Source organism: Stegostoma tigrinum, chromosome 8 (genome assembly GCF_030684315.1).
Source record: "Stegostoma tigrinum isolate sSteTig4 chromosome 8, sSteTig4.hap1, whole genome shotgun sequence".
NCBI lineage: Eukaryota > Metazoa > Chordata > Chondrichthyes > Orectolobiformes > Stegostomatidae > Stegostoma > Stegostoma tigrinum.
In genome coordinates, this window is record NC_081361.1 from 48,653,038 (window position 1) to 48,671,954 (window position 18,917).

Genomic DNA, 18,917 nt, shown 5'->3' on the forward strand with positions numbered 1-18,917 from the left:
CTGCTGAACTTTTGCACAACTTCTTGTTCTTGATTTACAACATCTGCAGTTTTTAAATATTTACAGGTTACAAACTAAAGACCAGTAAGAAATTTGTAAAAATCAAATTAAGTAAGTAAAATAGAGATGCACAGCCAGGTGATACATTTGTGCTGCATGATGTGGGAGCTAGTGGACCCTGCTGTGGTCCCTAGTGATCACATCTGTGGCAGATGTTGGTTACTTGAGGAACTCCAGTTCAGAGCTGATGAGCTGGAGTCTGAGTTCCCACTGCAACACCTCCAGGGAGGAGGAGAGTTATCTGTGCGCTTTGTTTTAGGAGGTAGTCATATTCTTTCGGTTAACAACCATGAATTTGGTCAGTGGTTAAGACGGGAGTCATATAGTTCAGAAACAGACCCTTCGGTCCAACCAGTATGTGCCGAACATAATCCCAAACTAAACTAGTGCCAGTTGCCCATTCCTGGTCCTTATCCCTCCAGACCTTTCCTATTCATGTACTTAAATAAAATGTTTTTTGAACATTGTAACTATGCCTGCATCCACCACTACTTCAGGAAGTTCATTCCACATGTGAACCACCCTTTTTTTTGTGTTTTAAAAAAAAATTTGCTCCTCATGTCTTTTAAATCTCTCTCCTCTCACCTTAAAAATATGACCCCTAATCTTGAAGTCTCCCATCTGAGTAAAAAGCACCTACAATAACTCTACCAATACCCCTGATGATTTTATAAATGTCTGTAAGGTCATCTCTCAACCTCCTACACTCCAGTGAAATAGGTCCCAGCCTTTCTTTAAAACATAAACCTTCTACATTCAGGAACATGCTGGTAAATCTCTTCTGAACCCTCTCTCTAGTTAAAATACCCTTCCTATAACGGGGTGACCGTAAAAGGACACAGTACTCCTGAAGAGGGTGTGAGCACAAGCGAGGCAGTGCTGAACGAGCCTTGGATGGATAAACTGAAAGGTGGGTGAGGGCTTAGCATGAGTTTTACAGTTTCCACAACAAACAATAGGACAGAGAGAGTGGAAAGACTCAGGAATCCAGCTTCAGGCACAGCAGATGAGGGGACAACTATGAGAAGTGAGCAATTAACACAGGACTGAGGGTGTTGCACTTAGCAGGCACGTGTAAATAAGCTTGTCGTGCACATTGAAATTGGCAGCTATAATGTGGCTATTGCAGATGTGGCTGCAAGGGGATCATAGCTGAGAACGAATTATCTAAGGATACATGTCCTATCAAAAGTACAGGCAGAGGGGGCAGAGTTACCTTGTTAGGGGCTGTAAGAAATGATAGATGTGAATCTGTGTTGGTATAGTTGTGGAACATCAAAGAAAATGTGCACACCCAGCATAAATCAGGAGATAGAAAAGGCGTGTAAGAAAGGGAAGGGACTTCAACGTGCAGGTGAATTAGGAAAATCAAGTTGGTAGCAGATAGAACATTGGACAGTACAGCATGATGTTGTGCCAAACTTTTACTGTAATCCTAAGGTCTATCTAACCTCCACCCCTACCTTATACCATCATCCATATGCCTGTCTAATAACCGCTTAAATGTCCCTAATGAGGCAAACTCCACTAGCCTGTCCGGCAGTGCATTCCACATCCTGACCACTGCTTGAGTAAAGAACCTACCTACGACGTCTCCCCTGTATCTATCTTCACTCACTTTAAAGCTATACCTCCTTGTAATAGCTACCTTCACGGTAGGAAAAAGTCTCTGGCTGTCTACTCTATCAATACCTCTGATCATTTTGTACACCTCTAACAAGTCACTTCTCATCCTTCGTGGCTCTAAAGAGGAAAAACCCTAGCACGCTCAACCTTTCCTTGTAAGACCTTCCCTCCATTCCAGGCAACATCCTGGTCAATCTCCTCTGCACCTTTTCCAAAGCTTCCACATCTTTCCTGTAGTGAGATGACCTGAACCGGACACAATACTCCATGTGGCTGAACCAGGCTTTTGAATAGCTGGAGCATAATTTCAGCTCTTGAACTCAATCCCTCTCTATTAATGAAAGCTAACACACCATACGACATTTTTACAACTCTGTCCACCCTGGTGGCAGCTTTCGGGGAACTGCACACGAACCCCAAGATCCCTCTGCTCTTCCACACTGCCAAGAATCTTTCCATTAACCCTGTATTCTGCTTTCAGGTTTTTTCCTTCCAACATTGATTCCCTCACTTTTCAGGGTTAAACGCCATCTGCCACTTCTCAGCCCAATTCTGCACCCTTTCCATGTCCCTTTGTAACCTAGAACAGCCCTCCTCACTGTCCATAATGTGACCCACCTTTGTATCATCCGCAAGCCACCCATCCGCAAGCCACCCTTCCACTTCTTCGTCCAAATCATTTACAAAAATCACAAATAGACAAGGACCTAGGACAGATCCTTGTGGTACACTACTCCTAACCGAGCACCATGTTGAATATTTTCCTTCCACTGCCACCCTTTGTCTTCTAAGGGTCAGCCAATTCTGAATCTAATCTGCCACATTTCCCCCTATCCCATGCCTCCTTACCTTCTGCGTGAGCCTACCATGGGGAGCCTTATCAAACGCCTTACTTAAATCCATGTATACCACATCCACTGCTCTCCCTTCATCCATGTGTTTCGTCATCTCTTCAAAAAATTAAGAACTCATGGAGTGTAGTTGAGTTTTTTTTTTGGAGCAGCTTGTGTTAGAGCCCACTAGCGAATAGGCAAATCTGGATTTGATGTGTAATGAGGTAGACTTGATTAGGGCACTTAAGGTGAAGGTACCCAAAGGGGTAATAAACAGAATATGACAGAATTCACCCTGCAGTTTGAGAGAAAGAAGTTTGAATCAAAGGTAAGTGTTAGAACTGAGTAAAGGAACTACAAAGACCTGAGCTGGCCAGAGCTGATTGGAAGGTGAGCCTAGCAGGGAGGAAAAGAGCAGTGTTGGCAGGAGTTTCTGGGGGTAATTCAGGAGGCACAACAGAAATTCATCTCAAGGAACAAGAAACATATTTAGGGGAGGAAGGGGTAACCATGGCTGACAAGTGAAATCAGGGACAATATAAAGGCAAAAGAAAAAGCATTTAATGTGGTGAAGATTCCTAGGAAGCCAGAGGATTGGGAAGCCTTTTAAAAACTGGCAGAGAAAATAGAAAAGCAATAGTGTTGGAGAAGATTAAATATGAGGGTACGCTAGCTAGTAATGTAAAGGAAGACTGTAAAAGTTTCTTTTTAGGCATCTAAAAGGTAAGAGAAAGGCAAGAGTGGCCATTAGATCACTGGAAAATGTGGCTGGAGAAGTAGTAATGAGGAACAAAGAAAAGTCAGAGGAGCCAAATAGGTCTTTTTGAATTAGTCTTCACAGCGGAAGACACCAGCAGTATCGTAGAACTTCAGGAGAGTCAGGGACCAGAGGTGAGGGTATTGGCTATTACTAAAGAGAAGGTGCTGTGGAAGCTGAAAGATCTGAAGTTGGATAAATCAGCTGGGTTCCACTCTGGAGTTGTGAAGAAGATAGATAGCTAAGGAGATTGTAGAGGCATTGATGGTGATCTTTCAGGAATCTCTGGAGTCAGGGAGGGTTCCAGAAGTCTGTAAAATGGCTAATGTAACATCCATGTTTAAGACGGGAGGGGTCAAAAGGCTGGAAACTATAGGCTGGACAGCCTGACTTCAGTCATTTATCAGATTTTGGAGGCTGTTCTTAAGGATGAGATTACGGAGTAAAGGAGGTAACAAGCAAGTTAGACGATGCAGAGGCAGTAGACGTGAACTATCTGGATTTGACAAGATACTGCTAAATAAGACAAGAACCCCTGGTGATAGGGGCACAGTACTAACATGGATAGCAGATAGACTGACTGGCAGGAACCAGAGATGGGGAAACAAGTGGGTCTTTTTCAGAATTGCGGCCAGTGACTAGTAGAGCTTTGCAGCGGTTAGTGTTGGAATCACAACTATTGAAATTATACATCAACGATCTGGACGAAATCAACTGAGGGTATTGTTGCCGAGTTGGCAGATAACACAGATAGGTGGAGGGACAGGTTGTGTTGAGGAAGTGGGAAGGCTGCAGAAGGACTTGAACAGGCTAGGAGAGTGGGCAAAGAAGTGGCAGGTGAAATACAATGAGAAAGTATGAGGTTATGCACTTTGGTAGGAATAATAGAGGCATAGACTGGGTGCTAAATGAGGAAAGACTTTGGAAATCTGAAGCACAAAGCAACTTGGGAGTCCTACTTCAGAATTCTCAAGATTAACATGCAGATTTGGTTAGCAGTTAGGAAGGCAAATGTTATGTTAATATTCTTTACAAGACAGTAGAATACAAGAGCAGAGATGTACTCCTGAAACTTTACATGGCTCTGATCAGACTGCATTTGAAATATTTTGAGTAATTTTGGGCCCTGTATCTCGGGAGGAATTCCTGGGGTTGGAGGAGATCCAGAAGAGTTTTACAAGAATCATTTAGGGTGAAAGAGCTTGTTATATAAGTTTTGAGGACTGTGGGCCTGTACTCGATGCAGTTTAGAAGGATGATGATGGGGATCTGACTAAAACTTACAGAATACTGAGAGGCTTGGACAGAGTGGAGATGGAGAAGATACTTCCATTAATAGGGGAGACTAGAACCTGATGTCACAGCCTCAGTGAAGGATCAACATTTTAGAATTGAGATGAGCAGGAATTTCTTCAGCCAGAGGGTGGCGAATCTGTGGAACTTAGCGAGTGTATGTAAAACACAGATAGGATCTGGATTAATAAGGGGGTCAAGGGTTACACGGTGTTGAGAAACATATTACACATAGACAAATGGTAGGCTCTTTGAAGTTGTTCTAATAGCCTAGTCCTGCTGTTATGTCTTACTGTCTTATGTACAAGATTATAAGGTGTCTGATTAGGTGGACAGGAAAGACCTGTTTCCATTAGGGAGTCGTCAGTTTTCGGGGGCACAGATCTGAGGTAATTGGTAGAAAAACGAGAGACATGAGACAAACCTTTTCACTGTTGCAGAGAACAAAGAACAAAGAAAATTACAGAACAGGAACAGGCCTTCGGTCCTTCAAGCCTACCCCAATCCAGATCCTCTATCTAAACCTGTCGCCTGTTTTACAAGGATCTGTGTCCCTCTGCTCCATGCCCATTCATGTATCTGTCTAGGTACATATTAAATGACGCTATCATGCCTGCCTCTACCACCTTCACTGGCAATACGTTCCAGGCACCCACCACCCGCTGTGTAAAGAACTTTCCACACATCTCCCTTAAACTTTTCCCCTCTCCACTTGAAATCGTGACCCCTAGTAATTGAGTCCCCCACTCTGGGGGTAGAAAGCTTCTTGCTATCCACCCGGTCTATATCTCTCATGATTTTGTAGACCTCAATCAGGTCCCCCTTCAACCTCTGTCTTTCTAATGTAAATAATCCTAATCTACTCATCCCCTCTTCAGAGCGAGTGCCTTCCATACCAGGCAACATCCTGGTGACCCCCACCCTTTCCAAAGCATTCACATCCTTTTGGTCATGTGGCAACCAGGACTGTACCACAGTATTCCAGATGTGGTCGAACCAAAGTCCTATACAGCTGTAACATGACCTGCCAACTCTTGTACTCAATACTCTGTCCGATGATTGAAAACATGCCGTGTGCCGCCTTGAGCACTATATTTACCTGCTTTGCCACCTTCAGGGTACAATGGACCTGAACACCCAGATCTCTCTGTGCATCAGTTTTCCCCAGGGCTTTTCCGTTTATCGTATACAGAGGTTCCAGTGTTGGACCAGGTGGACAGGGTCAGAAATCGCATGACACTGGGTTATTGCCCAACAGGCTTGTTAAAATTGCAAGCTTTGAGCATTGCTGCTTCATTAGGTGAAACCTTTTCATGTGGCAGGTGGTGGGTTTTTGCTATTTGCTGCCTGATTTGGCGTTTGGTGGATGCAAAGACCCTCAATTATTTTAAATTCGTGCCTAGACCTGCACCTGAATTGCTATAGCTTGCAAAGCTGTGGATCAAATGCTGTATTATGGGATTCAAATGGGCAGCTAGGTTTTGTTTCTCTTTAAGTAGTTGTTAAGAATTACTTTTTCAGCCAGTGGAGTCACAATTGTGTGAATGGCTGTCTTTAAGTGTTGCAACTATTCTATTCTTCTATTACTAGAAGAAGAACTTTCGCAATCAACAAGTGTTTGGAATGAACTATGGAATGGGATAAATCCTTAAACGGGAAAAAGCTGCAGACCAAAGCCACAAGAACCAGGCACTCTAATCTGCTGGATTGACCTTTGAAAGAATTGATGGATGTTTGATTGGCCAAATGGAAACAAAGTGTGGAAGTACGTGCTGCTCGCTAGGGTCTGAACTGGGTCGAAGAAGGGTGTAGAATCACATGATGACGGTCTGCATAATGGTGGTTGTTTTCAGAACGGTTAGGAGGTGCAAGACTAATGCTGTATGCAAGTGGTGAAAGGCAATTGAGATATTATAAAAGATCCTTGATTTGTACCTAACATAGCATAGAATAGAATAAAATGATGTTTCTGAATTTAACAAGTGCCAAAGAGGGACCACGTGTCTTAACCCTTGACCAATATATTCTGGGAGTTTCCAGGTGCGATCTCTGGCACTGAGAGGAAGGTTAGCTATTCAGGCAGTATTCTGTGGGAGTGCAAAACATGGTTGAAAAGGCAGCCAATAACGTGTGAATGAGAAGATGAGAAGTAGCAGCTGGACGTTTGCATCCAAGGGCAGTTGCCAATGAAGAGAGTATCATCTGAAGTTAGGACATTTGCCCAATCATCTTGGGCCTTCATGCATCAGAGGAGTGTAAGAGTGCAGCAAGGCCCCAGAACCATCCTTACCAGGACAGTGGGAACAGCAAAAAGTACACGTAGCTAGGCAAGCTGCATAAGAACACCTTCAGTAACTGCAGCAGGAGGGAGGTAGAAGACGGCACGTTCCATGAGTCAGGATCTTCAGAAGTTGTGTGAATTACCTGCAGTTGAGAGCACCAGGCTCTAAGAAGACTGCACTTAGTCCATCATCAAACTCCAAATGATGTTACAAGCCTATCTACAATCAGTGGGCTGGGTCCACACCCCAGTGTCAGTTTTGTTGAAATTTATTGCAGGACTGAATATGTATGCTTGCATCTCCACCTAGGGCATGTATGGGATATGCCAGGGACCTGGAGGTTGTGGCATTAGTGAAGCGTTTCAGCAAGCCACACAACTAAGGATGTAGAAAAGGTTTAAAATTTTAATGGGGAAAAGGTCTGGAAAGTTACAGTAAAAGCAAAGGAGAAAGATGTTCATTTCCTCTCAGATAAAAAAGATTAAAGTCTCTGTATTTGAATGCATATAAAATTCAAAACCAAGGTCAACTGAAAGCCCAAATTGAAATACTATTTATGCAACTAGTATAACCTGATAGTGGTTGGAGTGTGATGTATTGAGACCTGAATATTGAAGGGTACAGAACAGATAGGAAGTATAGGAGAGAGGGTGGCTATCTTAATTGATGGTATTTGCACAAAAGAAGGATGACCTATGTTCAGGATACCAGGATGTAGAAGTGGTTTAGGTTGAGGTAAGAAGTTATGAAAGCAGGAAGTCACTTGTTAGAGTGATGTACAGGCGCCCAAACTGAAGCCTTCCAATTGGATGGAGTATAAGCAAAGAATGGGAGTTTGTCAGAAAGATGCAGTGATAATCATGGGGGATTTTAATCTACATCAAGGATTGGAAAATTATATTGGCAAAGAAATCCGAGGTGAAAAGTTCTTGGAATGTTTTTGGGATAGTTTGTTAGGACAATACACTCTGCATCTGATTATAGAGCAAACTAATTGGACTTGTGCAATGCGACCAGATAAGGTAGTGATCTCACAGCGAAGGTGCCTCTAGGTTGCGGTGATCAACATACAGTTGGTTGAATTTTAGTTTTTAATTTTAATTTGAGAGAGAAAAGTGGGGCAAATCAGTACTTATTGCAAAGATGGGTTGAATACCAGAAGATTAGACAAGGTATAGAGAAAGCAAAAATTCAATTAAAGATTAATGAGGATGGAAATGTCAGAGCAAGTAAGAAAGCTAGCCATAAATATAAAAACAGTACGTGTCTATTGATACTTACAAAGGTTAATAAAGTCAAAGCTGAGCTTACTGAAAGTGAATTTGGTGAATTGATAACAAAACCGGAGATGACAGCTGAATTAAGCAGGTATTTGTGTCCTTACTGTAGATGATGCAAAGATCATCTAACGAATAGCTGTAAACTTAAGTGAAGGAAAGGTGTGTTCATAGAATCACAAACGTGCTGTGGTGTAGAGGAGGCCATTTGGCCCATTGCGTCTGTACCAATATGTGCCACTTTCTAGTCCCAATCTCTTGCCTTTTTCCCATACCCTTGCATGTTATTTTTATTTTAATAATTGTCCAATATCATCTTGAGTGCCTCAGTTGAATCTGCCTTCACTATAGTTCCAAGCAGTGCGTTCCATACTCTGCTACTCAGTGAAAAGACATTTTTCAGACATCTTTCCACCTGTGTTTATTCTAGAGTTAAAATTTTGATTAACAACTCAAACCAGCCATGCTGACCAAGTTCCCCAAACTAAACTAGTCCCACCTGCCTGCATCTGGCTCATGTCCTTCTAAACCTTTCCTATTCATGTACCTGTCCAAATGTCTTTTAAATGTTGTTCATTGTCCTAAACCCCTATAAATAAAGTTCTGAGCAATCCAGTCTGCCTTTGTATGCCTTGCCTGCTGTCCCCAGAATCAGCCTTTTAAATTTCTGCTACACTCCCTCCCTAGCCAGAACATCTTTCCACAGATAAGGAAACCAAGCCTACACACACAAGACTCCAGGTGTGGCGTCACTAAGGCCGTGTATAATTGCAGCAAGGCATCTCTGCTCCAGTACTCAAATCCTCTCACTGTCATTTGTGTTTTTACCACCTGCTGATCCTGCATGTTTATGTTCAGCAGCCAGTGTGCAAAGACACTTGGGTCTCATTGCACCTTCCCATCTATTGCCATTCAGATAATTTTGGCTTCATGATATTGCTGCCATGGTAGATAACCTCACACTTTAACCACATTATACTTCATCTTCCATGCATTTGTCCACTCATCTAAGTTGTGCAAATCACACTGAAGCATCTCTGCTTTTTTCTCACAGTTCACTGTTCCATCCAGCTTTGTCATCTGCAAACTTGGACATATTACACTTAGTTCATTCATCTAAATGGTTAACTTTTTATTCCTTGAGGTTTTAAGCTAAACGTATAAGACCAAGTACTGTTGAAATTCATTTGGATCTTTTAAAATAAACAATTACCATATAATGCCAAAAAGGGCAAGTGAATCATAAAATGTTTTGACTTGCCAACAGTGCTGCTAAAATCTGTTTTTGGATTGTAGAAGTAGGACGACGCCAGGCATTAAGTAGTGTGCAGCTATTTTAAGACATTTTTCTTTTTACAGATTAATTTGAGGAATAAATTACCTGTTTTTGTAACTGAGAAGTTACATGTTGCAGTGATATAGAGAGGGGTGCATTAAAATAGGTTAACTAAAATTGGATGGATTTACAAATTCTATCATTGTCTCATGATGAAGTGTTAGAATGTGAGTGTTGATCGCATTCTGAGCACATGATCTCTGCTATTTCATTGGAGAATTCTGACTATCAATTAAGTGTGTCTGCATATCCACTGTGACATATCTTCCTGGGATGATCTTGTTCATTTTGATACATTGTTTTCTCAGTTACCTTTTAGTCATGTCAGGTTAACAATAATATTGTATGGGTGATGGTTGGCCACTTTAAGGGGGAGTAAGTGTTTGTTTGGACTTTGACCTTAGTGTGTCCTCTTGATAACGATGGAATAGGTTGAGTCAGAAAGAACTCTATCTCATGTGTGTTGGGAAAATACTCAACAATGTTGAACGGCCAAGCTGGCAAATCTGTATCTTTTGGGAGATGATATTCTGTTTTGATTTTTCACTTCTCACCCACTGAGGGGAAGCATAACAAAATTGATTACCTCCCTAGCAAAGGAAAAAATTGAATAAACCTGCTGTTAGCAAGGACTTTTGAAGTAAGATTTTCATCCTTTACCTTAATTTCAATTTCAGGAAATCACAATTATCAAATTCTGCAAATAAGTCAGCAAGAAAAGTATGTGGTATTACACTTTTTTGTAAATAATGCTAGTCTTAAATTCAGTTTATTGTTTCATAAAATGTTTAATAATATTTGGTACTGACTGCTTAAATATGAGCACAAAAATGATTCATAAATAATCGTGTACCAACTATTGAGAATTAAACAAAATGTGTAGTTTTAAGTATTAGTAATAACAGGCAATGCAGTCTGTCAAACTGGCCCCATCCTTGCAGATTACTGTTTTGAATACAGCAGCTGAATACTCAATGTTGCACTTCTGGATTTTTGCTTTGAACATTGCCCAAACAAATTAAAATATTTAAACTCCATGAAATGTTTTATTGGGTTGGAGTGACATTTGTAGTTGGAGAACGCATTTTATTCCAGCCCCATTCCTGTTCCATGCATATGTGAACCACTACGGGCATCATTTTGGCTGTTGACAGTAGAAACCAGCACTGTTGAAGTTTGACAGGAGAAATGCCTGATGAAAGATGAGGGTAAATTACAAAAAAAACCTTGTAATTGGGGGGAAAAAAACAAACTTCTTCAAGCCCAAGTTTCACTTTAAGGTTTTTTTTCCCCCCTCCCAAAAGCCACTATAACTTTGTGTGGCTGTAGTTCCTATTGATGTTCTATGTCTATACAGATTATGTGAAGATTCCAAAGTTGACATGCAGGTCTGTGTCAACTTTGTGACATTTCAAAATAAGTGCTAGACATGACAATAAGCTAGTCTCTTCTATTTCACACATTGTTGATAGTCATAAAGGTAGATTCTTCTCCAGGATGCAAATGCACTCCTTACTGCAGCAGTGTCCACATTAGATAACAGCACCTGTCTTTGGATTTAAAGGAACCAAATATCTACTCTAAATATTTTTAATTAATCTGTTCAGATGTGTTATCACACACCAGTGAGTAGGTGGGTCTTGAACCCATGCTTTTAGGCCCCAAGGTAGAGACACTACCACTATACTATTGGAGTCCTCAAATACCTATTCTATCCTTAGACCATGCCCTAACAACTGTGAAAATAGCCGCCTGCCAGAGTTTTGCAGGGAAGAGAGCCAATTAAGACAACATCCTCATTCAAATAGACAATGTGCAAGCAAAATAAATAATGACACATTTGGCTATAATTTCATTGCTGGCTTTTTTACTAGGTGCCTTTATTCCTATCAAACATACAGCCACTTTTTGCCATCTGCAAACTTTTAAATTATTTTAACTACATATAAGTCATTGATTTTTTTGAACCAAGAACAACAAGGGATCCAATTGCAGAATCCAATAGTAAACATCCATCCAGACATAAAAATATCTGAACTATTACCCTTGCTTCCTGCCACTGAGTCAGTTTTGGATCCAACTTCCATGAACTTTTAATTTTCTGACCAATCTGTCTTCTGGGACCTTGAGGAAAGCATTGTTAAAATCGATGTGGATTGTAGTAAACATAACCATTATTGATCCTCCCAATTACCATCTCTCAAAATAATTCCTGAGCAACTGTTCAGCATAATTTCACCCAGAATTTAGTAGTTGATTTCCACTATTACACTATCAGACTATAACTAAATCTTTCAGATTTGATTTTCTGTGAGGTAGAACAACATCATATTAGGAATTGAGGCTATAGTATTAGAGTGGGAATATGTCACATCAAAAATAGAGCGTTTTATGTAATTACTAGTGTAGGAGTGGCTATTCTGGACCATTTACAGGGTTGTGAATTATTTAAACAAACAGGCAATTTAGCTCATTGTGTATGTAAGAATTCAGCAGATCTCACTCTGGACCCTTTTTCATAGCTCCTTTAGGTACTTATCCAATTACTTTTTGAAACCCATCTCTTTCGAACAGTGCTCTGCAGATCATAGCCACTGCTACTTTAAGAACTCCTTCCTCCATGTTGCCTTTGAGTCTGTGTTTTAGTTCTGTGCCTTCAGTTCTCCATTCTTTTTGATAATTTCTCTTTATCTGGAGGGGCATTTGTAACCTTGCCAAACATCCCAGGTTGAGTGTCATACTTGTGGCAGCTGGTAAAATGGAGAGATTCCTGGTCATCCATGGGATGGAAAGAACATTGGAGCCTCTGCCGTCATATTCCATCACTCCAGATTACAACATTTATGTTAGTGTATATTTCCATGGGAACTTGGGCTCTGAGTAAACTGCAACACATCAATGCCACTCTGACTAGAACGTTTGTGATTTTTGAAACCCTGTCAAATCTACTGTCAGTGTTCTTTCCCAAAGGAGAACTGCCTCATCTTCTCAGTTTATTCACAAAACTGAAGGCTTTCCTCCCTGAAACCATTTGTGTAAAGTTTTCTCCAACATCTTCTCAAGCCTTCATATAATCCAGTGACAAATTTGGTCACTGTATTTGAGTTTTTAAGATTGAGGTTGATCATGAGTTCCCAGCTTTTGTAATTTCTATCTCTATTCATATATCTTGATATCTTTGTAATCATGATCTCACTTTATGCTGATAACTTCAATGATTTGTGTTTGCATACACCCAGGTCTTTATCTTCCTGCTCCCTATGTAGAATAGCACCCTTTTGGTTTACAGTGGCCCTTGTTGTTCTTTCCAAAATGTACTTCTCTGCTTTTTTTAAAAAAAAACTTGCCCATTCGTAGATTCAGCTCAGGAGTAATTTATCCAGGTTGCTATAATGAATAATGTCAGGAAACAGCTTGAAACGTTTTGTGTTTTGAGATCTTTCTAACTCTGTAATATTTGAAAAGCTTGGCTTTATTTCTTTCTTGCCTTCTGTAATAAATGTCTGTTAAAGAACCTCTGGAGCCTCATGTGGTCGTTATGCTGCTTCACAACCACATTAACTAAAATAATTAAAAAATAACTATGGAGCCATATTTCATTCTGGGATTTGATTTGCCCAAAGTACCATCAGCTGTGATCATCACAAAGTAATATAGATCAGGAAAATCAAAGGTCCTAATACTGACCCCTGGGGAGCAGCATTTTATACCTTTTCTTCAATACAAAAAGGAATCCATAACTACTGCCTCTTTTAGTTCCTGTAACTCAACCCGACTTCTTATCCTTACCACCCGTGTGTCGTTTACTCCATGGACTTCAACTTTGCTGGCAGCCTGTTATGTGACTGACTTTGAAATGCCTATTGAAAGTCCACATTGAGCATGTGCAACATCATCACAAAAACTGAATAAAATTAGTGCAAAAATCTGCTGTTTGCAAAAGGTGTGTTCGTGGAAAGTGCAGCCCTCAGTGATTTTAATGAGTGGAGTGAAAGTGGCCGATTCTGCATGTTGGAATGAATTTTCTAGCTCTTCTAGAAAGGGGTTTCAAATGCAAACAATCTTTCAGATATTTTTGTCAACAGGTATTGAAGTGAATTCAGTCTGGATACGGCAAGAGACTTTTAGAAGCTAAGTAGTGGACCAAATGTTTCATGTCAAAATACTGAACTAACCCTGGGAAAATGATGTGGACAGTTTGGAAACTTTTCTCCTCTGATTCTACATAATTTTGCTAAATTCCCATAAGCATTTAGTAATCTGCAGTTAATAAACTATCAGTAATTTCCAGGTTAATATCCTGTTACAAATTTTGTTGTATTATAGATCTTGTAAACAATGAACTTCGCTTGGAATCTTTAGAAGCAGAAGACGAAATAACAAAAAAATCACTGGCTAGAGAAATTTTGGCAGCAAACTGGAAATGGGGCGTTGAATTGGGTTTTCAACCCCTAATATTTAAAAACAAACGTACTTTGTCAAACGCATGATTTCTACCCACTGGCATCAGATCTTACACACAGCACAACTACTGTTTACTAAACCAGATTAATAGGGGCTGTCAGGCAGTGTGGCAAGTTTCCATTTTAAAAAGAAACATGGTTTCGTCTATTTTAACGTTTTGTGCAGACGGTTATATTTAAAAGTTCGTCATTTTATATATACAGGAGAAAATAGCCTTGAAACTGGTTGGAGACCAGTGCAGCGTGAAAAATAATTATCGTTTAAAAATAGGAGCCGCCGCTTAACGGGACTGATTGGGGGGGGGGGTGGGAAATCTACCTTATACACCAGTAACCTGGATGCTAATGTACAACTCCAGTGGAAGATGTTTATTTGAAGTGTAAATTATTTATGTTCTTAAATGATTACAAACTACATCGCCTTTGAAGTTTATAAATGATACTTCAGCAATCAGAACTGTCGCCACTTACCCTGCCTGTCGTTTTATTGATACATTTAGTGTCCAAATTCGTGCTATATATTTGAACACATTACTATACCCAAATGGTTCGGATTCCCTATACGTTTGGTTCTGGCTCAGTGCTTTTACTGTGCCTCATCCATCAGATCCATCTGTCAACAGAAAACAGCAACTTGTGTCTTGGGAGCCTCTCTGTCTAATGAAACCCTGAAAGAGAATTCGCTCCCAGCTGATTAGCGGAACTATCCTTTTTTTCTCCTACTGATTTACAGCGGTCTATTTCTTTTTTCGTGCTAACTTCTTGACAGTGATCTTTTGGAACAAGTGTAGCAGCGCTTCTTCGATTACAGAAAGTGCGGTATCTGTTCGAGCGAGCTATTTCTGGGCGCTGCTTTTCTGCTTCTGAACATCTGAATCTCTCGGCAAGCTTCATCCGGCCCTTCACTGACCGATTTCTCCGGAGAATTTTCAGAAGAAGCTCTGTACTTTTGCCGTTTAGCTGACTACCTTACGTTCGCTCCTTTCCTCGGGCAGCGTTTTATGAATCACCGGCGTGTACCTGGCTATGGATGGGAGTCCCGTTCCGATAGTGACTGTGCTGACAGCTCCGTACGATGCTCAGAAACCGGGCACCAGCGGACTCCGGAAAAAAACTAATGTTTTTCAAACCAAGCCGCGATATCTTCAGAACTTCGTTCAGTGCATCTTTGGTTCCATTGATTTAAGGGATCGCCAGGGATCTACTGTGGTGGTCGGAGGCGATGGGCGGTACTACAATAATGCTGCCACAGAAATCATAGTTCAGATGGCTGCTGCCAATGGGGTATGTTGCCACTGGTACATTCTCCACAAACAGCGGAATGTGTTTCTTCCCGGTGTATTTTAATGAGATATACAGATTCAACGGATATCCTCACGGTGCAATGTAATGGAAGTATAAGAGTATAGAGTATAAAACAAAACCCGAACGGATTACGAGTGTATTGAAGGACCAGCATTTATTGCCTTTTGAGAAGGTGTTGTATTGCCTTCTTGAACCATTGCAGCCCAGATGCACCTGTAGTTCTGTGAGGGATTGAGTTGCAGGATTTTGACACAGACTAAGATACTTAGCAGTCAGAAGCCTCAATGCTATCTAGGTCTTGTTACGTGCTGCGTGTACTGTTGCAGTACCTGAGGTGTGATGCTGAACACCGTGCAGTTATAGGCCAACATTCTCTCTTCTGGTGAAGGGAAGTTTCTTTTTATTTTGTCTGGCATGTAGTAAGAGGCAGGCAGATGATCACTGTTTGTGAGTAAATGCATGGATGACTGGCCTCCAGCCGTGCTATGAGCACAGCGCTTTAAAACGGAGGGTGGATTGTTTCAAAGAGCCAGATGTATTCTGCCACACTCTCTGCAGATTGGTTTTGATTTGCGCGATGAGCGGGGCAGTTCCTTCAATTCTGTTTGGTCAAACAAAAATTACGTGTGTCTGAGAGAGAGATCGTATGAAAAATCTTGAATGTCGCTGTGCATTGTTAATGCTGGATTAGTGTCAGCCTTAGCTCAGTAGCTGAATTAACATTTTTGGAAACGTTTTGGATTATTGATGAAATTTGCAGCGTAAATCCAGCAGCTCTTTTTGTACCGGGCTAAGTTCCGGAGACAGTGGTGGGTGAGGAACAACACACAGGCTACCGTGAACATATAAACATAAAAACCAGGAGCAAGAATAAGCTATTCAGACCCCCAAATCTGTTCCATCATTCAGCAAGGTCAAGGCTGATCTGAATGTAACTCGCCCAAGTTCCTAATTACCCTTTGAGAACCTTCCAACTCATTGCTTAACAATAACCTACCTACCCCTGCCCTAAAAATATTCAAGAACTCTCCTTCCATCACATTTTCAGCCAGAGTCCCAAATACTAATCTCTGTTTTAAAGGGCCAACACTGATTTTTAAACAGTGACGTCTACTCAAAAATTCTCTGATAGGAGGAAACATCGCTCCACATCTACCCTGTCAAGACCCATGTGTATTTCATGTTTCAGTCATAATGCCTCTTACTCTTCTAAACTACAGCAGATACAAGCCTAGCCTGTTCAACCTCTTTTCCAGGAGACAACCTGCCCAATCCAGGATTAGTCTGATAAACTTTCTCTGAACCCAATGCATTTACATCCTTCCTTAAATAAAGTAATTGATACTGTGCAGTACTGCAGATGTGGTCCTACCAGTATCCTGTATGACCGAAACATTATGTCCCCAGTTTTGTATTCACTTCACCTCATATGTTTTAGCATTCTCTATTAGCTTCTACTATTACTTGCTATTAATGCATGATAACTTTTTGTGATACATAAACAAGGGAACCATGATTTCTCTGCATCTCAGAGCTCTACAATTCTTCACCAGTGAAGTATTTATGCTTCTTTATTCTACCTGCCAAATGGACTACTTTATTTTTTTCCATTGTACAGTATATAGTATACAGTATTTGTCATATCATTGTACACTCAATTAACCTATCAATATTTTTTGTAATCTCATGTCCTCTTCATAACTTAGTTTCATACCTATCTTTGTGTCTTCAGCAAATTTGACTGCCATACCTTTTGTCTCTGTCCAAGTCATTTATATAAATTGTAAACAGTTGCAGCCTTGACACTGAGCCCTGTGGCAAACCACTCAATACACCTTGCTCACCTGAAAAATGACCGATTTACATCTACTGTCTGCTTCCTGTTTAGGCAATCTTCCATCTATGCCAATATGCAACCTCTTACATTATGAGATTTCATTTTTTTCAATAAGTTTTGATGTAGCACCTCATGAAATGCCTGATGGAAATGTGAGTAGACGTCCACCAATTCCCCTTTAATCCACAGCAAGTGTTACTTCCTCATGGATCTAAAGTAGAGTGGTCAGTCGTGATTTCCCTTTTGCAAAACCATGATGACTCTGCCTGATTAACTTGAATTTATCCAAGTACCCTGTTATAACATCTTTCATTATAGCATCTACCAATTTCTCAATGATAGATGATAATCTAACAGGCCTGTAGTTTCCTGCTTCTGTTTTCCTCCCTTTTTGAATAAATGAATTATGATCACCATAGAATCATATAGCACAGAAACAGATCCTTTGAGCCAAATAGTCCTGGCCCCCATCTCTGCAAACCTCTCCTATTCATGTACTTATTCAAATGTCTTTTTAACATTGTAATTGTACCCACATCCACCAGGAAGTTCATCACACACACGAGCCACCCTCTGTGTTTAAAAAAAAAATTACCTCATGTCTATTTTTTAAATTTCTCTCTTCTTATCTTAAAAATGAATCAGCCATCCTAAGGGAAAGACAACTTCCATTGACTGCATCTATATTCATCATTTTATAAGCCCCTATCAGGTCGTTTCTCGACCTCCTATGTTCCATGGAAAAAATTCCCAGCCTATCCAACCTTTGTTTTTAACTCAAACCTTCCATGCCCAGCAACATCCTGGTAAATTTCTTCCAAATCCTCTCCAGCTTAATAATATGCTTCTTATGACTGGGTGACCAGAACTGGGCACAGTATTCCAGAAGAGGCCTCACCAGTGTGCTGTATAACCTCAACATAATGTCCCAGCTCCTGTACTCAAAGGACTGAGCAGTGAAGGCGAGCAGGCCAAATGCCTTTTTAACTTTCCTGTTTATATGGTGATGCAAACTTCAAAGAATTATGTACCTGCACTCCTAGGTCCCTCTGTTCTACAACACTACACAAGGTCCTACCATTAATTATGTAAGCCTTAACCTTGTTCGTTGTACCAAAATGCAATACCTCTTATTTATCCAGATTGAACTCCACCTGCCATTTTTCAGCCCATTGAACGATTTGATCAAGATCGCTTTATAATCTTAGAAAACCTTATTCACTGTCTATTATGCCACTAATTTTAGTGTCATCTGCAAACTTAATAATCATGCCTTCTATATTCTTATCCAAATCATTGCTATAAATGACAGACAAAAGAGGACCCAGCACTGACCTCTGTGGAACACCACAGGTCACAGGCCTCCAGTTTGAAAAGCAGCCCTCCACTGTTACTCTGTCTCCTCCCGTTAAACCAATTATGTATCCAGTTGGCAAGCTCATCCTGAATCCCACGTGACCTAACTTTACTAATTAGTCTGTCATGTGAAATCTTGTTGAAGGCTTTACTAAAGCCCATTCCAATCTAATAGGATTGTTCTTATGTTGAGGGACTTACGGAAAACTAAATGTTATCAACTTACTTCCTAGCTAGTTCTTCTGTTTAAGCCTCTACCTGGTTACTTGTTAGCCTACAACTCCAACAATTAGCTGAGTAGCACTTCTCTGGGGATTGTGATTTTTCTGAATTGTTCCTTCTGTTACATTTTCTGATTTATCACAGCTTCTGGGATGTATCTTGTATCCTGCATAGTGAAGACAGATACAAAATATCTGTTGAATTCATCTGCTATTTCCTTATTTTCCCATTATTTCTCCTGTAGTCTGACTTTCCGTAGGACCAGAGCTC

The 18,917-nt window shown here is 40.6% G+C and overlaps 1 protein-coding gene across 2 annotated transcripts in view; it reads left to right on the forward strand.

The window, feature by feature from the left end:
• Nucleotides 1–18,917, forward strand: part of pgm1 (phosphoglucomutase 1) — a 74,808-nt gene that overhangs the window by 14,442 nt on the left and 41,449 nt on the right. Inside the window, exon 1 of one of the 2 annotated variants that reach the window (XM_048538908.2) lies at nucleotides 14,775–15,211. The exons of the other annotated variant lie outside the window; for it this stretch is intronic. Within the exon in view, the coding sequence (XP_048394865.1) occupies nucleotides 14,954–15,211 (258 nt within the window). The 5' untranslated portion in view covers nucleotides 14,775–14,953. Of the gene's footprint in view, nucleotides 1–14,774; nucleotides 15,212–18,917 lie in introns of those variants that run through there. 2 annotated transcript variants of the gene reach the window in all.